General features: G+C 34.5%; 2 protein-coding genes across 2 annotated transcripts; one reads left to right on the top strand and one right to left on the bottom strand.

Moving 5' to 3' along the window:
• The first annotated feature begins 2,479 nt into the window (after positions 1-2,479).
• Positions 2,480-3,609, top strand: LOC148619325 (uncharacterized). Its single transcript, XM_088579088.1, has 2 exons — positions 2,480-2,887; positions 3,150-3,609. Exons 1-2 carry the CDS (start codon positions 2,539-2,541, stop codon positions 3,557-3,559), a joined length of 759 nt encoding a protein of 252 aa, XP_088435214.1. The 5' UTR covers positions 2,480-2,538; the 3' UTR covers positions 3,560-3,609.
• Positions 3,610-6,361: 2,752 nt separating this feature from the next.
• LOC148619324 (visual pigment-like receptor peropsin) lies at positions 6,362-17,425 on the bottom strand. The gene is made up of 3 exons (XM_088579087.1): positions 16,617-17,425; positions 11,178-11,277; positions 6,362-9,027 (listed from the first exon to the last, which is right to left on the bottom strand). The coding sequence occupies exons 1-3, from the start codon at positions 17,226-17,228 to the stop codon at positions 8,498-8,500; spliced, it is 1,242 nt and encodes a 413-aa protein (XP_088435213.1). The 5' UTR covers positions 17,229-17,425; the 3' UTR covers positions 6,362-8,497.
• Between the last annotated feature and the right edge of the window lie 1,477 nt (positions 17,426-18,902).

Genomic DNA, 18,902 nt, shown 5'->3' with positions numbered 1-18,902 from the left:
TTACAGAGGTAAGAACAATAAGCAAACAATGAAGATAAAAGATGATTTAGATGAATTTTTCAAAGATGAAGTTACAGCTCTTGGCCACAGAAGAAAAATTGAATCCATAATGAACTTAAACTCTGCAATGTGCAGTAAGGAAACTTCTACCGACGATTCTTCATTGATGGACAAATCAACAATATGGGAGTGCATGTATATCAAAGCTTCATAGTAAACAGTCAGAGAAAATTCTAAATTTGAATAAGAAGCTTGATGCTTCAATGACCAAACAGGAAAACATTGAAAGACCCTTGCATACCCTACAAGTTTTGTGGAAAGGAGGAAAAACACAAAAATAAAGTTGAGAGAATGAGGAAAGAACCAGAGGAAGATACAAAGGAAATAGAGTCAGCAATATTTGAAGAGAAAACTGAAATGGATAAAATTGAGGCATTTCAAGACCAAGACAAAGGCTGTTGATGCAGTAAAATATGCAATGAACAGTCATCTGCTTATACGTGACTGGCCTGCTCTAGATTATTATAATGATGGTGATATTCCAAAACATGACCAAACTGATGACATTAGTGAATTTTCAAAGGCACTTTAGTCAAGTCAGAAAAGAAAACCTTTTAAAATAGATGATGAGATAAATAACAAACAGCCTCATGTAACAATTCATGTAACGACATGTAATGACATACCATCACAAAACCTACAGAAACTGTATCAACAGCTCAGAACCATACAAGCCCTAATATTCCATGCCGTAAGGATACCCACAGATGTTATACAACCCTATTACTTTTATCAACAGCATCAGCAGTGCCAACCATCATTACCTTCAACTCCTCCACCATATCCGATCCCAACTTTCAAAAAGACAACCTCCACAGTAACTTGCTAGTTCCGATGCGGTCGGTACTGAGTTCGCTTCTGACATCACGTGATATCCATGAAGCTTAAACATGGCAACTTACAACCTCGCATTTTATTGGACAAATGTGATAGCAACCTTGAAATTTAAGGCTTCCTTGCATCGGTGTCCGGAATATGCCCCAGATGTAAACAAAGTACCCGGCTGAGTAATAATGTCTCGAGGAACATTTCACTGGCTTCTTTACCTGGTTTTCAAAATAATATGCCTGACAATTGGGAATTTTCCTCCCTTTGGAAATTTTTTTTTAACATTTTGGGAAACGTCTCCAGGGGAAAACAACCGATATTCGGCTGCAATAATGGTTCGAAAAATAACTGATATGAAACATAGTACAGAAATCACACAGTTCACCAAATAAAATCTTAAAGTAATCAGATTTGGGTATCAATTACGAGAGAGAAAATATGCGTCGGTCATAGTTCTTGTTTAAAAAAGCTATATTGAATGATTTAACTGATCTCATGTTTACTTTTTAGCGAAACCCACTGATATATTTACGCAGTTCATACAACAGCACACCAAAATAAAGACTTGACGCTACAAATCGATCTGACGGACCTGCCCATGCGGCAATCTGAGGCATTTCTAAATAAAATACAATGACATTTATACACATCCATGAAGACATCCATTACTATTTTTCCTACCCCCCCCCCCTCCGCGCCAAAATTCTTGACAGAGTTGTTCTTTATTTAGAGTGATATCTAGCCAGTTTTTAGCGCCACCTGGTGGATAGATTTACTTTGAGTCGCGTATGACTACAATTCCGGCAATTTTTTTCAGGAAGAAATTTTTGGTAGAGCAATAACTTGTAAAATTAAATTTAATGCGACTTTTTATGGGAAAATCGAAAAACTCATCTTTTTACAATTTTGATTAGTTCTGACTATGAAAATCGCCATAAATCATCAAAAGAACCGCAGAAGTATCAATACAGAAAATGCCAAAAAAAGCCATTTTTACTGAAGCATAGATACTCTAGGGTTTTTGACATTGAAAAAAGATAAATTTAAGCGATTTTTCGGTGCTATAGGGGTTACATATTTTTCATTTTTCTCCAAAATCCTACATGTATCCACAACTTTTTTTGGGTACCATTATACAAAGCTGAGACATGGGACCTAGAAATAGTTAAAAAAAAACTTAACTTAAACAATTTTGTCACAGAAACCTTTGCTTTTTGTGTCAGTTGGGTACACATATAGGCTTATACTGAAAAAGAATCCGAGAGTATTCTTAGGCGACAAATTGATTCGGTAATGGGAAGTATAAAAGTACCTGAAAATCATCATGAAGTTGATGAGTGAGAGTGGTACACACTGGACCCTCCCAGCCTATGGACTATTACTTCTACCATTTCTGTCTCAATTTTTCCTGAAATTTCCAGTTCTCATTATTTCACAAACAGTAGGTCTACTTTGAAACATTCCAACACAAAAAAAAACAAGTTGTCTAACTACCATAAGCTGATTTCATATTATGTCGTCGTCTTGATTTCTGGAACTCGTCTGGAACCTTGTAGAACTAAAGGGCAGTAACTATGACGTCAAGGTCATCAACAACAGTTTTGAGCAGACGGCCATTACGACCATTGCCGCGTGTAGGTCATATACGATATGAAAAACTCGATAACAGAAGGATCTGAACAAACTAGCGAGTTATTTGCAAACAAGAAAGATTCAAAAACTTTTCAACGTCCACGTATACCAGAGAAAGTTATTTTGGAAGGATTAGAGAATGAAGGCATTATTCCAGGGAACACAATCAATAGACGCGAAAAGAAAAATGGGACGTCCTTCATCTACCTGATGCATAAAGATAGAAATGGAACAGATAACAACTTTACCTTTACAAAGAAACCGCCAAGACTACTGGAAAAAATTGATAGAAACCCGAAAATTGAAGACATGGAGCAGAAGATGGCAGCAAAGGAACAACTGCATCAAGCACATCTCAGAGCAAAAGGTATCATATGGTGATGGTGATTATATAAAAACTGTAATCTCCATTATAGGCTCTTTTGGGTTGGGCTTTTAAGAAGACGGTGAATTCGATATAGTACCAAAAAATGCATGTGGTCCATATTTTTACCATGACCTTATATTTGCACACAGTCAAAAAGCTTGTTATACCTGACATTTTAAAATTTAATTGAAACTGTTAACTCTTAATATTGCATAAAATATCAAACGGTTTTATGGCCTCACGCACACTCAATATTTTACAGGCGAATCAGCTAGAAAATTTGAGAAAAGATATGCCAAACTCAGAGAAAAACGAGAGAGGGACAAAGAAGAAAAACGTGCTCGCATCAAAGAGAAATTGGAGAAAGCGGAAAAAATCAGAAATCGGAGAGATAAGACACTTCCAACTTCTATGACAAAAGTAGTAAGGGTCAAAGAAAAGAGAGAAACACAACAAATGAATATGCTAGAGAAGTTTCAAGCCAAACATGCGAAAGACGAGGGGCGCATAATACTACAAGAAGCAAACAAAGGAATAAGTGACAATTTTCAATCTTTAAAGCAACGACTGGACAGAATTGAAAACAAAATAAAACCAGTTGAACTTATCCTGAAAAATACTAATCAAGAGCAAGATTTTCATTTCCAAACTAGTCCACAGCTATCTCCGTAATTTGTATTTTTTCACAAACCGTAATAAAAAAAAAACAGATAGAGAAGTAATTGCATCTAATAATTATGTTGGTTACATCGTCGCTGGTAAATTTCTCATTGAAGTAAAACGCGCCGGTATGGAGTGTTCGAATTCACTTTTTTATTACGGTAAATAATACTCTCCGTATTCGTTTCAACTGTGAACGAAGCTCATTTGGTAATATCCCGCCTCCTCCCAATTAACCATTAAGGAAACCTCATAAGTCATTCAGATGGGAAAAAAAACAAATAGGAGCAATGGCATCATGTATTAAAGACATGCAAGTTTCATCAAATTCCATTCAGCGGTTTCAGAGAAGTTGCGGGTTAGGAGCCCCTCTGTTTTTATCGACCAATGACAATACGTGTTAAAGAATTTGTAAAAGTTATATCAAATTATATTCAGCGGTTTTTAGGGGAGTTGCAGATTATAACTGGGGACGGACGGGCTGATATCAGAATTTCTTTATAGCCCGGGGGTATAATGAATACCACCGGACTTGTTGGAACATAGTGTTATACATATACAGTATATCATAACACGTGTAATATGTTGTCTTGTTCCACTATTTTTTTTTTATACTATCCTATTATTTAGTGTTGACTCCCAGTGGTGTTGTACGACTTAATGAATATTTGGGTCTAACTGACAAGAGTTTACCAGGCATTACATCGGTGTTACAAGTCCTACTCCATTTTGAACTGGTTTGACACTCTTTTTTTATTTTTTTAATATGACTGCCTAGGCGATTGTCACTTGGACGTCTTTTCTGCTTTGCCATATTAACAATAAGGTGATTATATGCTTTTTGCTATTTTTTACTGAAATTTAGTAATTCAGTAAGTAAAAAAAAACCTGAAAATAATCTTCCAGAATTTATTGCAAGCTAGTGCGGATATGACAAATCAAGAAAATTGTACTTTAATGTAAGCCTGTGAACAGACAGTATGGTGGTGCTCGAAATTTGATGTATTATTCGCCCTAATCTTACAGTAGAACAGCCGTCATTGTGATTGTCGATTGAATATAAAAACGTGAAGATATTTTCTTTCCGTTCTTTCTCCGGTACAGATCTACTCGTCTTTATACTTGAGACTCTAGAGAGCCTGAATCGCTCACCTGGTCAATAATAGCCTTTTTAGCCTTCTAAAGCTGGATTCTTGACCCTACTGAACTATTGTCACAAGAATCATTTAATCAATAGAAAGCACCATCGTTATCCTCCCAGTTTTCATATTATTTATGAAATCTCTCAGTCATTTTCTTTTGACTCTTCAAGGGCAATAACTCCGACATCGATCAACAGATCTTTATGAAAATTTCGGCATTGATCCGTCTTACCATATTGCTTAATTTTACACTGTGAAAATATGGGTGAACCCATTGGATTTCTAGTTATTTTCACAAATCCTCAAGCTTTAGTAATAGTGGCCATGTTTTTGGACACAAAAAATCTCTACACATTGTTAAGCATTCATACAGTGTTTGATAAAAATCCATCCAGTACTACCAGATGAGAAGATTCTCAAAGTTCTGAACAAAAGACCCATAACTCAAATTCAGCATAGGTCTCACTAACCACTTCTAACGTTTCCATTACTTTACATGTTAAAAAAGTAATTTTCAAAGTTTCACTGTGAATTCCCAGGACAAATGACATCTTAAAGTTGCATACCGTTGCAAAGCTTGGAAAATAAGGCTTCCAAAATCATTATGCTAATGGTACGATGATTGTAGAAATTCTTCACAAAATTTACTTGAATATATAATACTGAAAATCCACATTTTTACCTTTTCTGCTAACTGACAGCATGGAGGCAAATTACTCACACATGTAAACAATATTCATACACTGTTGTAGTTAATTACATATATGATTTTAAAGTACACATTCTCAGCTTTATTTTGACTACTTTTAATCAAAATACACACAAATAATGCACTTACAATGCATACATCTAGGTTCAGTGTGCTTTTGGTACTACATGGGAGGTGGCCCTTTGACCCGGAAGTGGTTAGTTAGACCATAGGTCCATCCCAACAAGCTGAACAATTTTATACCCTGCAAGATTTTTATGAGTTAAGCTCAGCGGTTCTATTTTTAGTAACACCAGTCATATTTTTCGCCAGATCAAAAATCCCTACGCAAAGATTGTTTTAAAGGATATCCTATGGAACATTCATGTAATGATTGCACAGGTTGTAATGTTGTCCTTCGATAACATGATTTAAAATCGACATTTGTCCATATCTAAAACGCTGGTCCTGATTGTGAACGGTCATTGTGAAAAAAAAAACTCGAAATGATGTTCCAGAATTTTGGCAGGTCAGTTGGATACTTTATACATTTGTTAGTCTGCCTCTCTTTTATGGAACAAGTTAGTTGTTTGATATTCCCGTGGCAGCACAGAGTCCACAGTGAGCAAAAGCCTCATTGAATAATCATACCCGATATTGACCCAAACAATAATTATTACCTGCTTATGAAGTCACCGTAACCAAAAACCCAAAAAATAAATACGTGACTAAGTGAAACTTAAATATATGTAATGGGGTGTGCTGGATTTCCAAGTCCTGACGCTAAAACGGTTCAGTATATGAACATGGTAAACGGGAGAAAGACACTGAATTTCCTCATTATCTCTCATCACAGTAGTAAAGTTTCATAAACAATAATATAAGAACATGTTATATTCTATACTTTATTATACCAAATGCTTAGGTCAATTGACATGACAGAAGTATATGACATGAAATTAACACATAAATGTAAATTAATCATATTTACATATAAATGCAATATAATAAAAAAAAAAACAAGAAGTGTAAATAACTGTAGTACACAAGTAACAAGTAACTCTTTTTTTTAAAGTCACTCCAAATTTTAAAAGCAATATGAATAATTTTTCCAAGGTTGCACAATTGTTGTTGATGCAAGGCACTTAGCTAAGATGATTTTCACAAATATGAGTAAAAATGACAAGACGTGCTACCAAGAAGCTACAGAAGTATGCATTATACATGGCCATTCGATTTTAGACCATGCGAATTGGTTCCTGTCTTTGAAGACTGTAAAACAGCTAGCTGGAAAACACTTTAAGCATTGAATGCAGTTTGTTAAAAGAAAAAATCAAATTTAATACTGTAACGATCACATCCTATTGGTTTCATTTCGTTCCAACTACATATCTTTAAATTTACAAACTATACAATCACACACTAACAGAGTTTGTAATATTTTGATAGCAAAAAAGCTTTTTAGGAGTAAAATCAAGGATATCGTTTTAGATATTAACATATTTTGGTGAATTCGTTCACACGCCAGGACTTAAAAAAGTTATTTAGCCAATAAAATTGCAAAAACAGTATTCAAGGTTCAAATGTGTATACCAACATACAATCATGTATATAAATATGTTTTGGTATAGTGTTTCAGACTTTTATTGTTTTAAAGTCGTTTTACATTAAGGACAAGATTTTTAGATCTGGACAAAATCATGTTATCAAAGGACAACATTATCACCTGCGGTGATGAATGTAACTTGTAGGTTCTATTTCCTTTTACAATAACACTCCCAATTGATGAAATTATCTTACAAAATTAACCCTATAAACGTTTCAACTGAATTACAGTAAGACAAAACTCCTATTAGTTAAAATCGCCTGAATATAGCTGAAATATTGCCGCTCGGGCGTTAAACCCCAACAAACAAACAAACCTATTAGTTAAAAACTATCAATTTTTCAGTTTTTGGCTTATCTTTGAAGGACCGCGCCAGACAGAGAAACTGTTTCAGCTGCTGTGATATTTTCATACCTGACATCAAATATTTATAAGGTCAACCGAATCGTCAACAACCTTCTGTTTGTACTTGTGCCAGAGACTACAAATGTCAGAAGACATACAATAAGTCACATCATACCACACTACGACATAATTGTATGGATATTCCTTCTTCCCAGACACCATCAGAATACAGAATCAAATCCCATAGACTGTCCAAACCTTGGAGTGAAGGAATTAGTTCATTGTGAGCAATTCAGGTACTATAGGGCATCTAGTTTAGAAAATGTACAAGTATGAAAACTGTTTTAACAAAATTAAATAAGAAGCGTTCCTTCAAGTTTACGAAGCAACACTGTACATTAACTCCATTTGATCAATTTTATACATACGCTCTTGTTGTACCGTACATATAAAACAATAAATACAAAAAAAAATAAAATTTCCACGAGATTTGTCGAATAAAACATTTATCACAAAAAGTAAGAAGAAAATATTAACATAGGATATGCCACTGGCACTTTGCACCCCATCCCCATTTTTCAACGATCTTTATTTCTAACTGATTCGGTAATTTGATCTTCTATGTTTTTTTTTTTTATATTTTTGTACAATAGTGATTTACTACTCTCGTCAACACTTTTAATTTAATTTTCCACCCGAGATCTATACTTCTCTTGTGTTTTTTAATTTGGTGCTTAATAATGTTGAATAGGGTTTTACAATTTGTAATTACATCAAATGATATCATCTTTGTGAATTATATTTTTAATATATGTGTAAGTTATGAATAAGTTCCTACATTGTCAAGAGATTTTGATAATACAAAGGCTTCTTTATAAAAGAGGATTTATGTCACAAGTGTGGAGTCTTGCTTGAAAAATAAATGCTGTAATGAACTATGAAATATAAAAATCTTGGTACAAAAATTTCGTATTTTATTCGCAGTCTCTAAGCAAAAGTGTATCAAAGCAAAGTAAAACTACAAAATTAACTATTATAAAAATATGGCCATAAATCTGAAATGTACCCACCCTATTATGAATTCATAAAACCTTACTGACACTAACTCATTAGTTTTTTTATTATTAAAAAGGGACACGGAAGTTTCGCTTTATAAGTTCTGTTACATATTATTGTTTACATACGGGTGCTTCAGTTATCAAATCTAATTCGTTTGTGGTGTCCCTTTGAGTTGCACATATTTGAGAAACAACGATTAAACCTGGTTTCCCAGAATTAGTGTATACTTTCGATATCTGATTCAAGTTTGTTTCCATGATCGGAGATACATCTGATTTTCTAGATAACGCATCTACTGTTGCAGGACCAACACGCACTCCTGTATTATCGCGAGATTGCAGTCGGTAAGTCTTTTCTTTACTCACTGTTACCGAAACTTCAGAGCACCTTGAATCCTTTGAAGCGTCCTTTTCTAGAGCAGCCCGAAATATTCTCAAACGAAGTTTTAAACAAAGAATCTGCTTGGCAAAAGCCTTCCGAAATTGAATGTTCGTATACACGTATATCAATGGATTCCAGACAGATGCTGATTTAGCAAACATGGCAGGAATGGTAGCCACGATAACAGGTAAGTCACCAAAGCCAAATGCTACCCAAAACGCCATTATAGCATATGGTGTCCATGAAAACAAGTATACCCCTGAAATTATTAGATATTAATATCATGTTTAATGTCCCATATAGGAGTCCTGTAAATTTTATTTATGTGTTCTATGCACCTATCACAAACAACTCATCATATCCAGCCAAAGAAAGCGTGTGAGGTGGCACTAGGTAACAAGCCATTCGTTTGGTCGGCAAAAAGTAGCATACCTAGCTATTCAAGCAAAATAGAGATTTGATCAAAATATTCGATACTTTTGAAAGAAATGAAACCCAAATGGATTGATTTATTAAATTCCAAACGTGGAATTACTATAAACATATTTCTAATGAGTTTAATAATGAATGCACTTAAGTAAGAAAAAAAACCATGAAGAACTCTGATTTCTCACCATGTTTCCGTTTTTTTGCATCATTATCGAGTTGGAACCAGTGTTTTATCTGTCGATTGTCTATCGATTTTCTTTTTACAACTTGACATCTTAATTATTTTGATCAAGATCTCCAATGAAAATCGAATTTAGTGCTTCCACGATCAGATATGATACCGAATTTTTTATTAACAAGTCGAAAATAGCTTCCACCGTTTCATATAATGTAACATACATGTAATTACAGATATTCAATTTTACTCGGTTGGCTTCGATTTCTCCCTCGTATTGATTATTTTGTTTATCAGACCCTTTGGAAAGAAATTTAGTATTTGTGGAATATTTCCTGTTTCTAAAAGATTGACTATTTTTATCGAGGGTTACAAAAAATACCAATCGCATTTATTGTAAATTTCGAAATGCTATATACGAGTTTCAAGGAGTAAACTCTCATCAGCAGCATCAGAGTTAAATATATAGGAAGATCTAAATCCAAAAATAAATTGTATATAAGAAGTACCCTTAACCCAAACAGTCAAAATAGGAAGCCAAATCCATCACCGGGAGGTTCTACCATGTGCAATACAAAGAAAGAAGAATCAGTAATTCAGGTTTTATACAAAAAAATAGCAAACGAATGAAATTGTAAATATAGTTTCTATTGAGAAAGTAACAAAACAAATGCAAGAGTAGTCAAGGGAACCAAGATTCCAGCGGAAATCAAAAGAATGTAATCAAGGGACAAAGACCAGACATGGAAAACAGACAAACACAACGAAGAACGTAAAGTAACTAAAATAATACATACAAGTAACACAAGTAAATAGGCAACTCGGACTCCACTAAAAACTAGGAGCATGGATCAGGTGCACCGGTAGGGTAAGCGTCCTCTGCTTTTATTGAAACAACCGCTGAGTTGCTCATAAAAAGTCAAGTCCAGGGAATACGAAAGAGAAAAGGAAAACTATGACACGTTGAACAAATAAGTTTTCATGGTACAGATAGATACACCGTAACGATCCATGAGTTCATGATGATGACCATAAAACTTCTGTAGTGAAGACTTCTGTTTTGTAGCAACATAACCCGGTACCAAAAGCCTAATTATAAGAAGTCTAGCGCGATACAAAAAGTATGCGTAGTTACAAAAAGCTCTGGAATAACGTATGAGTTGTGATATGAAAACTCCATATGCAGGTGCTGAAGGGATGTTGCCACAGATGAAAGGAAAGTTGAAAATTATGCATGAAAACAAGTTAACGAATAAACAGACAACGATTATATTAATGAGTGTGTCTCACATTAAAATTAATTTTAACGATATGAAGATAAAAGGATGTTCTTTTAATTACAGGATATGTTACTCTTACAAGTAGGATTAAATCGATTCAAATAGTCGAAAAAAGTAAGTATCCAAAGTACTACATAGCAAAGAAAAGGCATAACAGAGATATTGGCTTTTTATATCGTGTAGGGCTCGGTTTCGACCGCCATTTTTATATTTATGACATCACAAGCATTGAGGACTGGGGAAAATAACTACTGTAAAACTCCCGCCAATACTATATATGTCTTAAGACCGAATAGTTATTTAACAACATAAAACCGATGTTGCTGAAATATACAAGTTGTCTTGAATATTTTTGCATTTTTTATATTTTTGTTATTCTTGGTAAAATGTTTTAAAACATAAGTTTGCATTGTTATCAAAATACCAACTTTTTGGTAGGGGATAATTCATGTAAATTGACATTAAATAATGCATTTCATGGGACATTTTCATAGGCTACCGAGATCGTTAACATGTTTAACTTACCAATCATTATGGCGATAGTTTTGGCAAGCTTTTTTTCTACCGCCATGTTTTTCTTTGCCTTCGACTTCCCCAGAACCGTCTTCTTATTCATTTGTCTAACCTGATCGAATAAACAGAGAATAAATATATGCAACTATTATTTGTTTGTTTGTTTGGGTTTTTTTGTTTTGTCTTGTTTTGGGGTTTTTTGTTTTTTGTTTTTTTTTTTTTTTTTTGTTATAATTGTATTTATCATTTTTTTTTCCTACTTGGATTCGTACTTCATCGTACTTAGTTTATGTAACTCGTGCAACAAAAACAAAAAATTTCGACCCGTTACGGTAGCTGAATTTTTAGAAGGCCCGCGGAGGAGGTTCATTTAGACAAAATTTACCCGACTCGCATAGTGATTCGCCAATTTTAAACTCGTTTTATAACACTTTTAACACGTTTTTGCTCCCAAAAGTGGTGGTGGTTTGTCGTTACCCTCCGAACCCCGTCTGCCTCTTCGACACAAAGGAGCATACGGGTATGAAAAACATTATGTACAGTTTGTTTTGAAAATGAAGTTTTCTTAAGACCTAAAAATAACGGTAAAATATTGTTTGAGGGCAAAACAATATCAGCCCGCCCGCCTCTTGCTGTTCGTGATGATAACAAAAGAACCGACCAAAGAATTATTTTTTAGCCCCGTGTGGGTCCGGGTATCAAAAAGAATAGGCCGTAAAAGACCACTACATAGTGCTCAAAACCCTAGCCGGAGGCTAGGACGCTCAGTCCACAGAGCAAATGGGTTTTGTGCCCCAGTTGGTGGAATGGGGCACCCCTGGCGTGTTATATGCTGGGGTTGTCGGGCTATAATAGTGAAAACCTGACCGCAAACCATTGTAATGCATCGTGTTGGGAAAGATGCCAAGTTCCTCGTACGTTAAAGAACCCTGCTGTGGTATTCGATATGAGTAGGAACCTTTGCGCTCCGCCACAGGAGGCTAAATTGCCCGATCCTACCCATTCCTGTTTTTAAGTCGCTAATAGTGTTACCTTCTTGCACTCGTAATTTCTGTATTTAATATTCGTATATGATTTGCATTAATGTGTAGTCGCACGCCACATAATCCACCAGATCTTCGCCGAGTTCGCCGCCACAGTGTCATAGTTCTAGTTTGGGAGAAGACTTAATAAGTTTGTCTAATTTGTGTCTAATCCCTTTTGCATAATTACGCAAATAAAATATGTTTAAACTAAAAACTTCTAGGTTCATACGAGATAAAAATGTACCTCTTAAATATCATACATTATGTGTTCTACGTGTGTTTATTGCATTTATGGGAATGGGAAGTTTACATGAAATGATCAGTGTGCTTTGAACATTACCCGGTTTCCGATTCAGGCACTGAGGCTAGTTACAAGACTATATAGGTCATATACATTAACACACCCCCATATTTTTGTAAATTCATTGCCAGCTGCTACATCTGGTTCATAAACTGGTTCCCTGTCAATCAGCGACCCAAAGACCGCTACAATGTACCTTTTTAAAAACATATCATACACGTCTATGAGTTTTTTGTTTTTTGTTTTTGTTTTTGTTTTTGGTTTTTTTTTTTGTATTAGAATGGGAATTTATACATTAAAAGATAAAATGATCGGTTAGCATTGAATTTATGTAATGTTACCAAGTTTCCGATTCCAACACAGGCGTTCGTTACAATTGATTATATAAAGGTCATATATATTACCAGGACACCGATATCTACATTAGTGGCATGATTTCCGGTCAAAATTTAGTTGGTGTGCGTTTTGTCACCGGTGACACGGTGACACGAAATAGTTTTTGCTCTATATTGCATTTAAAATTTTTCTTCATATCTAGATATCTAAATATAGCAATTTGGGTAATAACGGTTGCGAACTAGAACGCAATAATATCAAGGGAACCAAGATTTAGCGGAAATCACCCAATTTTAGATCATATCGCATTTGTACCATTACGGATTTTAAAGTATGTCAAAATCAGTGACAGTGAATATTTGACGATTAGCGACTTTGAAGACTTCAGTCTTTGATTCTAGTGGCAATCAAAATTTGTCGTGCCTATTATCCTTGTGTCCGATCCATTTTTGCATCTCATCATTATTTCATGTTCATTTTATCATCAATTTCATGTTCACCGTCTGAATATAGCTGAAATATTGCTGCTCGGACGTGAAAACCCAAAAGTCAATCATAATCAGAGAATTATTTTCTAAAATTTTTACATTTTTCAGAACTATAATATACAAGCAAAGATAAATTTTCAGCACAATTTTCAGTAATGCTGTTTAGATATACCGTCACTTAATAGCTAATTTAACCAGAAGGGTCTTGTAAATTATTGCCATCACTTGGCGTCCGTCGTTCGTCCGTTTCTTTAAACTTTTTCTCTCCTAAAATTGCTGATGGGATTTGAATCCAACTTGGTACACATGTTCCTCGTGGAATTTAGTTAAAATGTATACATGATTTTAATTCGTCAAAAAGCATGGTTGCCATTAGTTACAATGGCACACATTGTCATTTTAAAGTTTTTTTAGATAATAAGAAAAAAAACTTTTATTATTCAAATAAATTCATGTTCAGCCGTATGAAAATTTCTTTTGGGTTATAGTTGCATGACGTCTTATTAAAGCAGTCTCCTGTGAAGAGGGTATGTCTACTACTTCACAGCTTTATACCTCTACCATATCGACTCTGTGCAAAACCCTACCCTTCATGCAAATCAGTACTGTACATCGGAAATAGCTTCGCAAATTTGTAATTAGAAGTGCTCACGCCCTGTGATTTTTTTCTCATCCTGTATAGCAGCTACCGTACTGGTGCGCAGTAAATCAGGAAGCGGTAATAAGTCACTGGATGAGATGGTGCTGAAAGAGTCTTGGAATGCCCAAAATTATATCAAAGTTATAATCTTGAAAACAATGTTAGCTATAAATCTTGAAAATAATGTCAGATGGAGAAACTTTCGATTGAGAAAATGCTCGATTAGTCGAAGTTCTATGACGATTCTTTGTAAGAGCAATTGCCCTTGAAATCAAAATGACACCTTTCCCAGTTTTTAGCGAATATTACAACAATAAAACATGATAAATAGAATTAAATTTCCAATCGATAAATAGATCCCGACGATAAGACCTCAAATGTCTCGTTTGGGTCGTATTTGTACATAACGTCCCCTTGTTTGAAAGATAAACATTGATCTTTGTAGTTTTTAGCTTAATATTTTAAAGTAGTTAAGGAATAAACCTAAATATGATCACGACTGCCGAATAGTCAGATGGAGGCAGATAGTGTCAGTGGCCTATACTCTGTGCAAGAGTAAACAGGCACAAGTCATGTAAGTCAAGTTAAATCTTAATGCGTTCTTGGCATGAGTGATCATATTTTGTTATTCACGATAAGGTATTGTTTATTCTATTTGTTATATAGAGTTGCTCCATTATTCGAAGCTAAATTTAAAATTTTGTGAACGGCGGATTGATATCCGTGTTGTGATGTTTTGGCGGGAGAAAGTGCGAGAGTGAAATTGCCGAATTTATTTCACATTATCGAAAATTTTTATACTGGGAACATCCAGAAATAATATCAATCACGTGGTGCACACTAAATAACTTACGTAGCCTGCAGGTTATTTTCTAGTGTGCACCAAGGGCATTGGGATTATTTCAAATAGATTGAAAAAATATAACAGTCATTCCTTACAATTTAATTCTAGTATCAAAATGCTTCGAGTAAATCATAAAAAAAAGTTTATGACGTCACATTCATTACAAAATTTGGTCTATGAGATGATGGACGAATTTTTTATCCAATCACAAACAGTTTTACTCCTGATAGTAAGTTATTTACAGAGAGAAACTTTTAATGTGAATTCTAACTTGACAGAAAGAATGTTAAGATGGGTCTAGCGATTCATGCCGTCTTTAGAACATCTTGTTATTTTCAGATAATTGAGACTCGATGAAAGGATTTTTTCCTTAGACAATTGTTTATTACTACAGCCTGTGGAGAACTTACTTTCGATACTTTCGATATTGGAAAATGATACTTTTTTTCTTATCTTTCATTTTCTTCCCTCCTTTCAAATAGGCCCCGAGTGTAGGCTAATTGTAACCGAACATGAAGGCCTGCGATAACTCGTTGATGAATGTTTATCAATATGAGTGATGCGAATTTCATTTTTTCGAATTTGTATAGAATGAGAGATATATGGCTTGACATTAAATATGTACTGTAAGATAAAAATCATATCAATTTATCAAAAGGGAGATACGGTACATGTAGCACAGCGGTTATGTCTTTAGAAAACATGCTGACATACAATCAAAATTAAGAGTACAAATAGTTGTCATTAAAACAATATAAAAAGAGAAATATTGATGTGCTTCAAAATAGCAAACTTTCCCTAGAATATTTTAAAGACATTCGTATTGGTTGATAGCTGTATTAGTCGGAGGCAACTTGTTACCAAATACGGCGTCTGATTATATTGTATTGTCTCTTTGAACGGGCCGTTGTAAGCATGTACATAATTAACGTAAATATTGTTTGTTTGTTTGTTGGGGTTTAACGTCCGAGCAGCAATATTTCAGCTATATTCAGACGATATTAACGTAAATAAATAATACGGATAATAAATGTAGTGAAGGAATATTGATCACACAATGTGACACAATATTACACTATCTCAATATTTGCAAATATCTATATGTAATTATCTTATTTATTATTGCATGTCATTTGGTCATTTATAGAATATGTCCGATAACACCATACCAATTAATATTGTATGATCTGATTCAAGTTGGACTTAACTTGTCATTGGTATACAAACGTTTCTTGTCAAAGTTACATGTTCCATATTTAAAACTCCGTTTTCTTTTGTGTGTTTGAGCTTTTGTTTTTGTTTTTTTATGGACTTATTATAGCACACCATCTAGCCCCGAACAACGATAATCGAGTCTTGTGTATGAAGACAGATCGTTGTTCACCTTGGAAACTATTTTCCCTCCGTCTGTCAATCGGTCAGCCCACACTATGATCACCGAATTACTTAGGCCATCCACTTATTTTCTCAGGAAATGACCGTAAATTAACAACATCGGCGTTAGAAAACCCGTGAATCCGGTCTCGGAACCGTTAAACCTGTGATAGATGTTAGGCGCGGTGGTGATGGGTTTAATATTTTGTTAGTATATTTGGAATACATGGACGAAACCATCATTGAATTGCGTTTTCCAACATTTTCAAATGTTTGTCCCTCTTCCAGCCTTTTTTCTTTGGTAACTTTGACCCCTCTTATTATTATTGTCATCCAACAATTTTAATCTTGTTAAATGTGCATATAAATATGAACTTTTTTCAATAGAGTATGTATAGTAAAGGCAAATCATCCAGAAACTATACCTAATGGCGTCTACTTACTGTACTGAAAATGTAGCAATAACAAACCACCATTACTATAACTGGGATGAAGAAACAGTTGATTGAAATAGCAACGTTGTAGCTGAACGCTGACATGTCGTGGTAATCATAGGAAATAACACAAGACGTTCCTGCTCCTTCATATGCAAACGAACTCCATCCAAACAATGGCATAGAACTCCATAAAAAACCAAAAAAGTAGCAAGTAAATAAAGCAAGACTTACTACTCGATAGTTTATTTTAGCTGCGTATAGTGGCTTGGCTATAATAATGAATCGGTCAACTGATATGGCTGTCAGGATATACATATTACTCAATCCAAAAAAATACACAGTGAATGCGTGAAACACACAACCAGACCAATTGAACATCCAGTTTTGTGCAATGTTAGAAGCGGCAGGCAATGGGATACAGATTACACACATGCAAAGATCGCATACAAGAAGTCCTATGATGAAAGTATTCGTCGGCGATCGGAGGTTTTTGTTGGTGAAAAATACATATAGCGCCATGCCATTAGCCAAGCCTCCGACGACAGCAGCTATAATCAGGTATACTCCTAGGGATATGAGGACGGGTGACATCAGTTCCTCCTCTGTCTGATTTGTCATTGTATGATCTGTAATAGGGATGAAAAACTAATTATTTAACACACACACCTTTAAAACATTTTCTCCCATTCTAAGCCTGCGATTAAAAATGCACGTGAATTCTTTACCCCCCTGCGATTAATCAACTTGTTTATATTACTAACGATTTTGGTCACGCGTTAGATAATGGGAAGGAGATACGTGTGGTGTTATGTGATATTAGTAAAGTTTTCGATTGTGTTTGGCATAAAGGGTTGTTTTTCAAGCTAGAAGCATATGTTATTGTAAATAGACAATCCCGCGGACTCGGCGGAGGCCTTGAATGGAGACATCACTAAAATCGACCAGTGGTCAGAAAAATGGTTAGTTTAGTTCAATCTGCATAAAAACGGAGTCAATAGTCATTTCACGGAAACCAATAAAACCGTCACATCCACCACGTACAAAGAATCAACACGATATACAAGAAGTGTCAAGTCATAAACATCTGGGAGTTATCATTTCAAACCAATCATACAGATTACGTCGTTAAAAAGGCTTATCAACGGCTGATAATGGGAAGGAGATACGTTTGGTGTTAAGTGATATTAGTGAAGTTTTCGATTGTGTTTGGCATAAGGGATTGTTTTTCAAGCTAGAAGCATATGGTATTGTAAATAGACAATCCCGCGGACTCGGCGGAGGCCTTGAAGGCTTGTTCCCATTTCGCCTTAGCTGTCAAATTCAATACATATAATTATTCTCATTTCGCCTTAGTAAAATTTGGATTAAACTAAGACGAAATGGGAACTTGTGTAAACATGTGATTTTAAGTGCAAGTTTTGTTTTTATAGCATTTAAACCTAATTAACACATGTATATGTAAATCTTTATATTGTTTGTTGGTATTTTTGGTTAATTATTTTATTTTTATTTTGTGAAGTGTTTAAATGGTATTAGTTGGGTTTTTGTCTTAATATTTTTTATGAATGGCCTTTTCATTTTCTGATTTTAATCACCTTTTTTTATGGATACTGTTAAAGAACAAAATTAAAATAAATATGATATGACTGACTCCTTACCCTACCGGTGCACCTGGTCCATGCTCCCAGTTTTTAGTGGAATCCAAGTTGCTCATTTATTTTTGTTACTTTGTATGTATGATTTTAGTTACTTTATTTTCTTTGTTGTGTATGTCTGTTTTCCATGTCTGGTCCTTGTCCCTGGATTACATTCTTTTGATTACCGCTATAACCTTGGTTCCCTTGATTACTCTTTGATAGAAACTTGACTTGCAGAGGCACATTTTCGAACTTAATTTATGTTTTTTTAATAGTTCCTGAATTGTATGTGTACTAAAATATGAAACAAATTATATATATACACTGTATATTCCATTAGTATCTATTTAAAATGAATTTTTATCAAAACAAATCATAACTGGAAAAAGTATTAAAATATTTTAAATTAGTGGCTTAAAAAGAAAAAAAAACTTTAAAAAATTGAATGCATAAATATTTTGCCTTAATCATTGTGACAACACCACATTAGTTTAGTATTTTGTTTTTACAACATAAAAATATAAAAATTCCCATTTCACCTTTGTACCTTTTTACTTGTTTTACCTGTAATTCACAGCTAAGGCGAAATGGGAACACACTACCTTGAATGGAGACATCACTAAAATCGACCAGTGGTCAGAAAAATGGTTAGTTT

Source organism: Perna viridis, chromosome 4 (assembly GCF_037379345.1).
Source record: "Perna viridis isolate PV_CMFRI_1.1 ecotype Kerala chromosome 4, ASM3737934v1, whole genome shotgun sequence".
NCBI classification, from domain to species: domain Eukaryota; kingdom Metazoa; phylum Mollusca; class Bivalvia; order Mytilida; family Mytilidae; genus Perna; species Perna viridis.
Note: the sequence above shows the minus strand (reverse complement) of the source record. Positions and strands in the feature narration are given on the sequence as shown.

Excerpts from the sequence above, each read along its gene's own strand:
- LOC148619325 (XM_088579088.1), top strand. The coding sequence starts at position 2,539 with ATGAAAAACTCGATAACAGAAGGATCTGAACAAACTAGCGAGTTATTT. Across the intron at positions 2,888-3,149 it reads AGCACATCTCAGAGCAAAAG|GCGAATCAGCTAGAAAATTT; the intron begins GTATCATATGGT and ends AATATTTTACAG.
- LOC148619324 (XM_088579087.1), bottom strand. The coding sequence starts at position 17,228 with ATGACAAATCAGACAGAGGAGGAACTGATGTCACCCGTCCTCATATCC. Across the intron at positions 11,278-16,616 it reads ATTGCTACATTTTCAGTACA|GTTAGACAAATGAATAAGAA; the intron begins GTAAGTAGACGC and ends TTATTCGATCAG. Across the intron at positions 9,028-11,177 it reads AACTATCGCCATAATGATTG|GGGTATACTTGTTTTCATGG; the intron begins GTAAGTTAAACA and ends TAATAATTTCAG.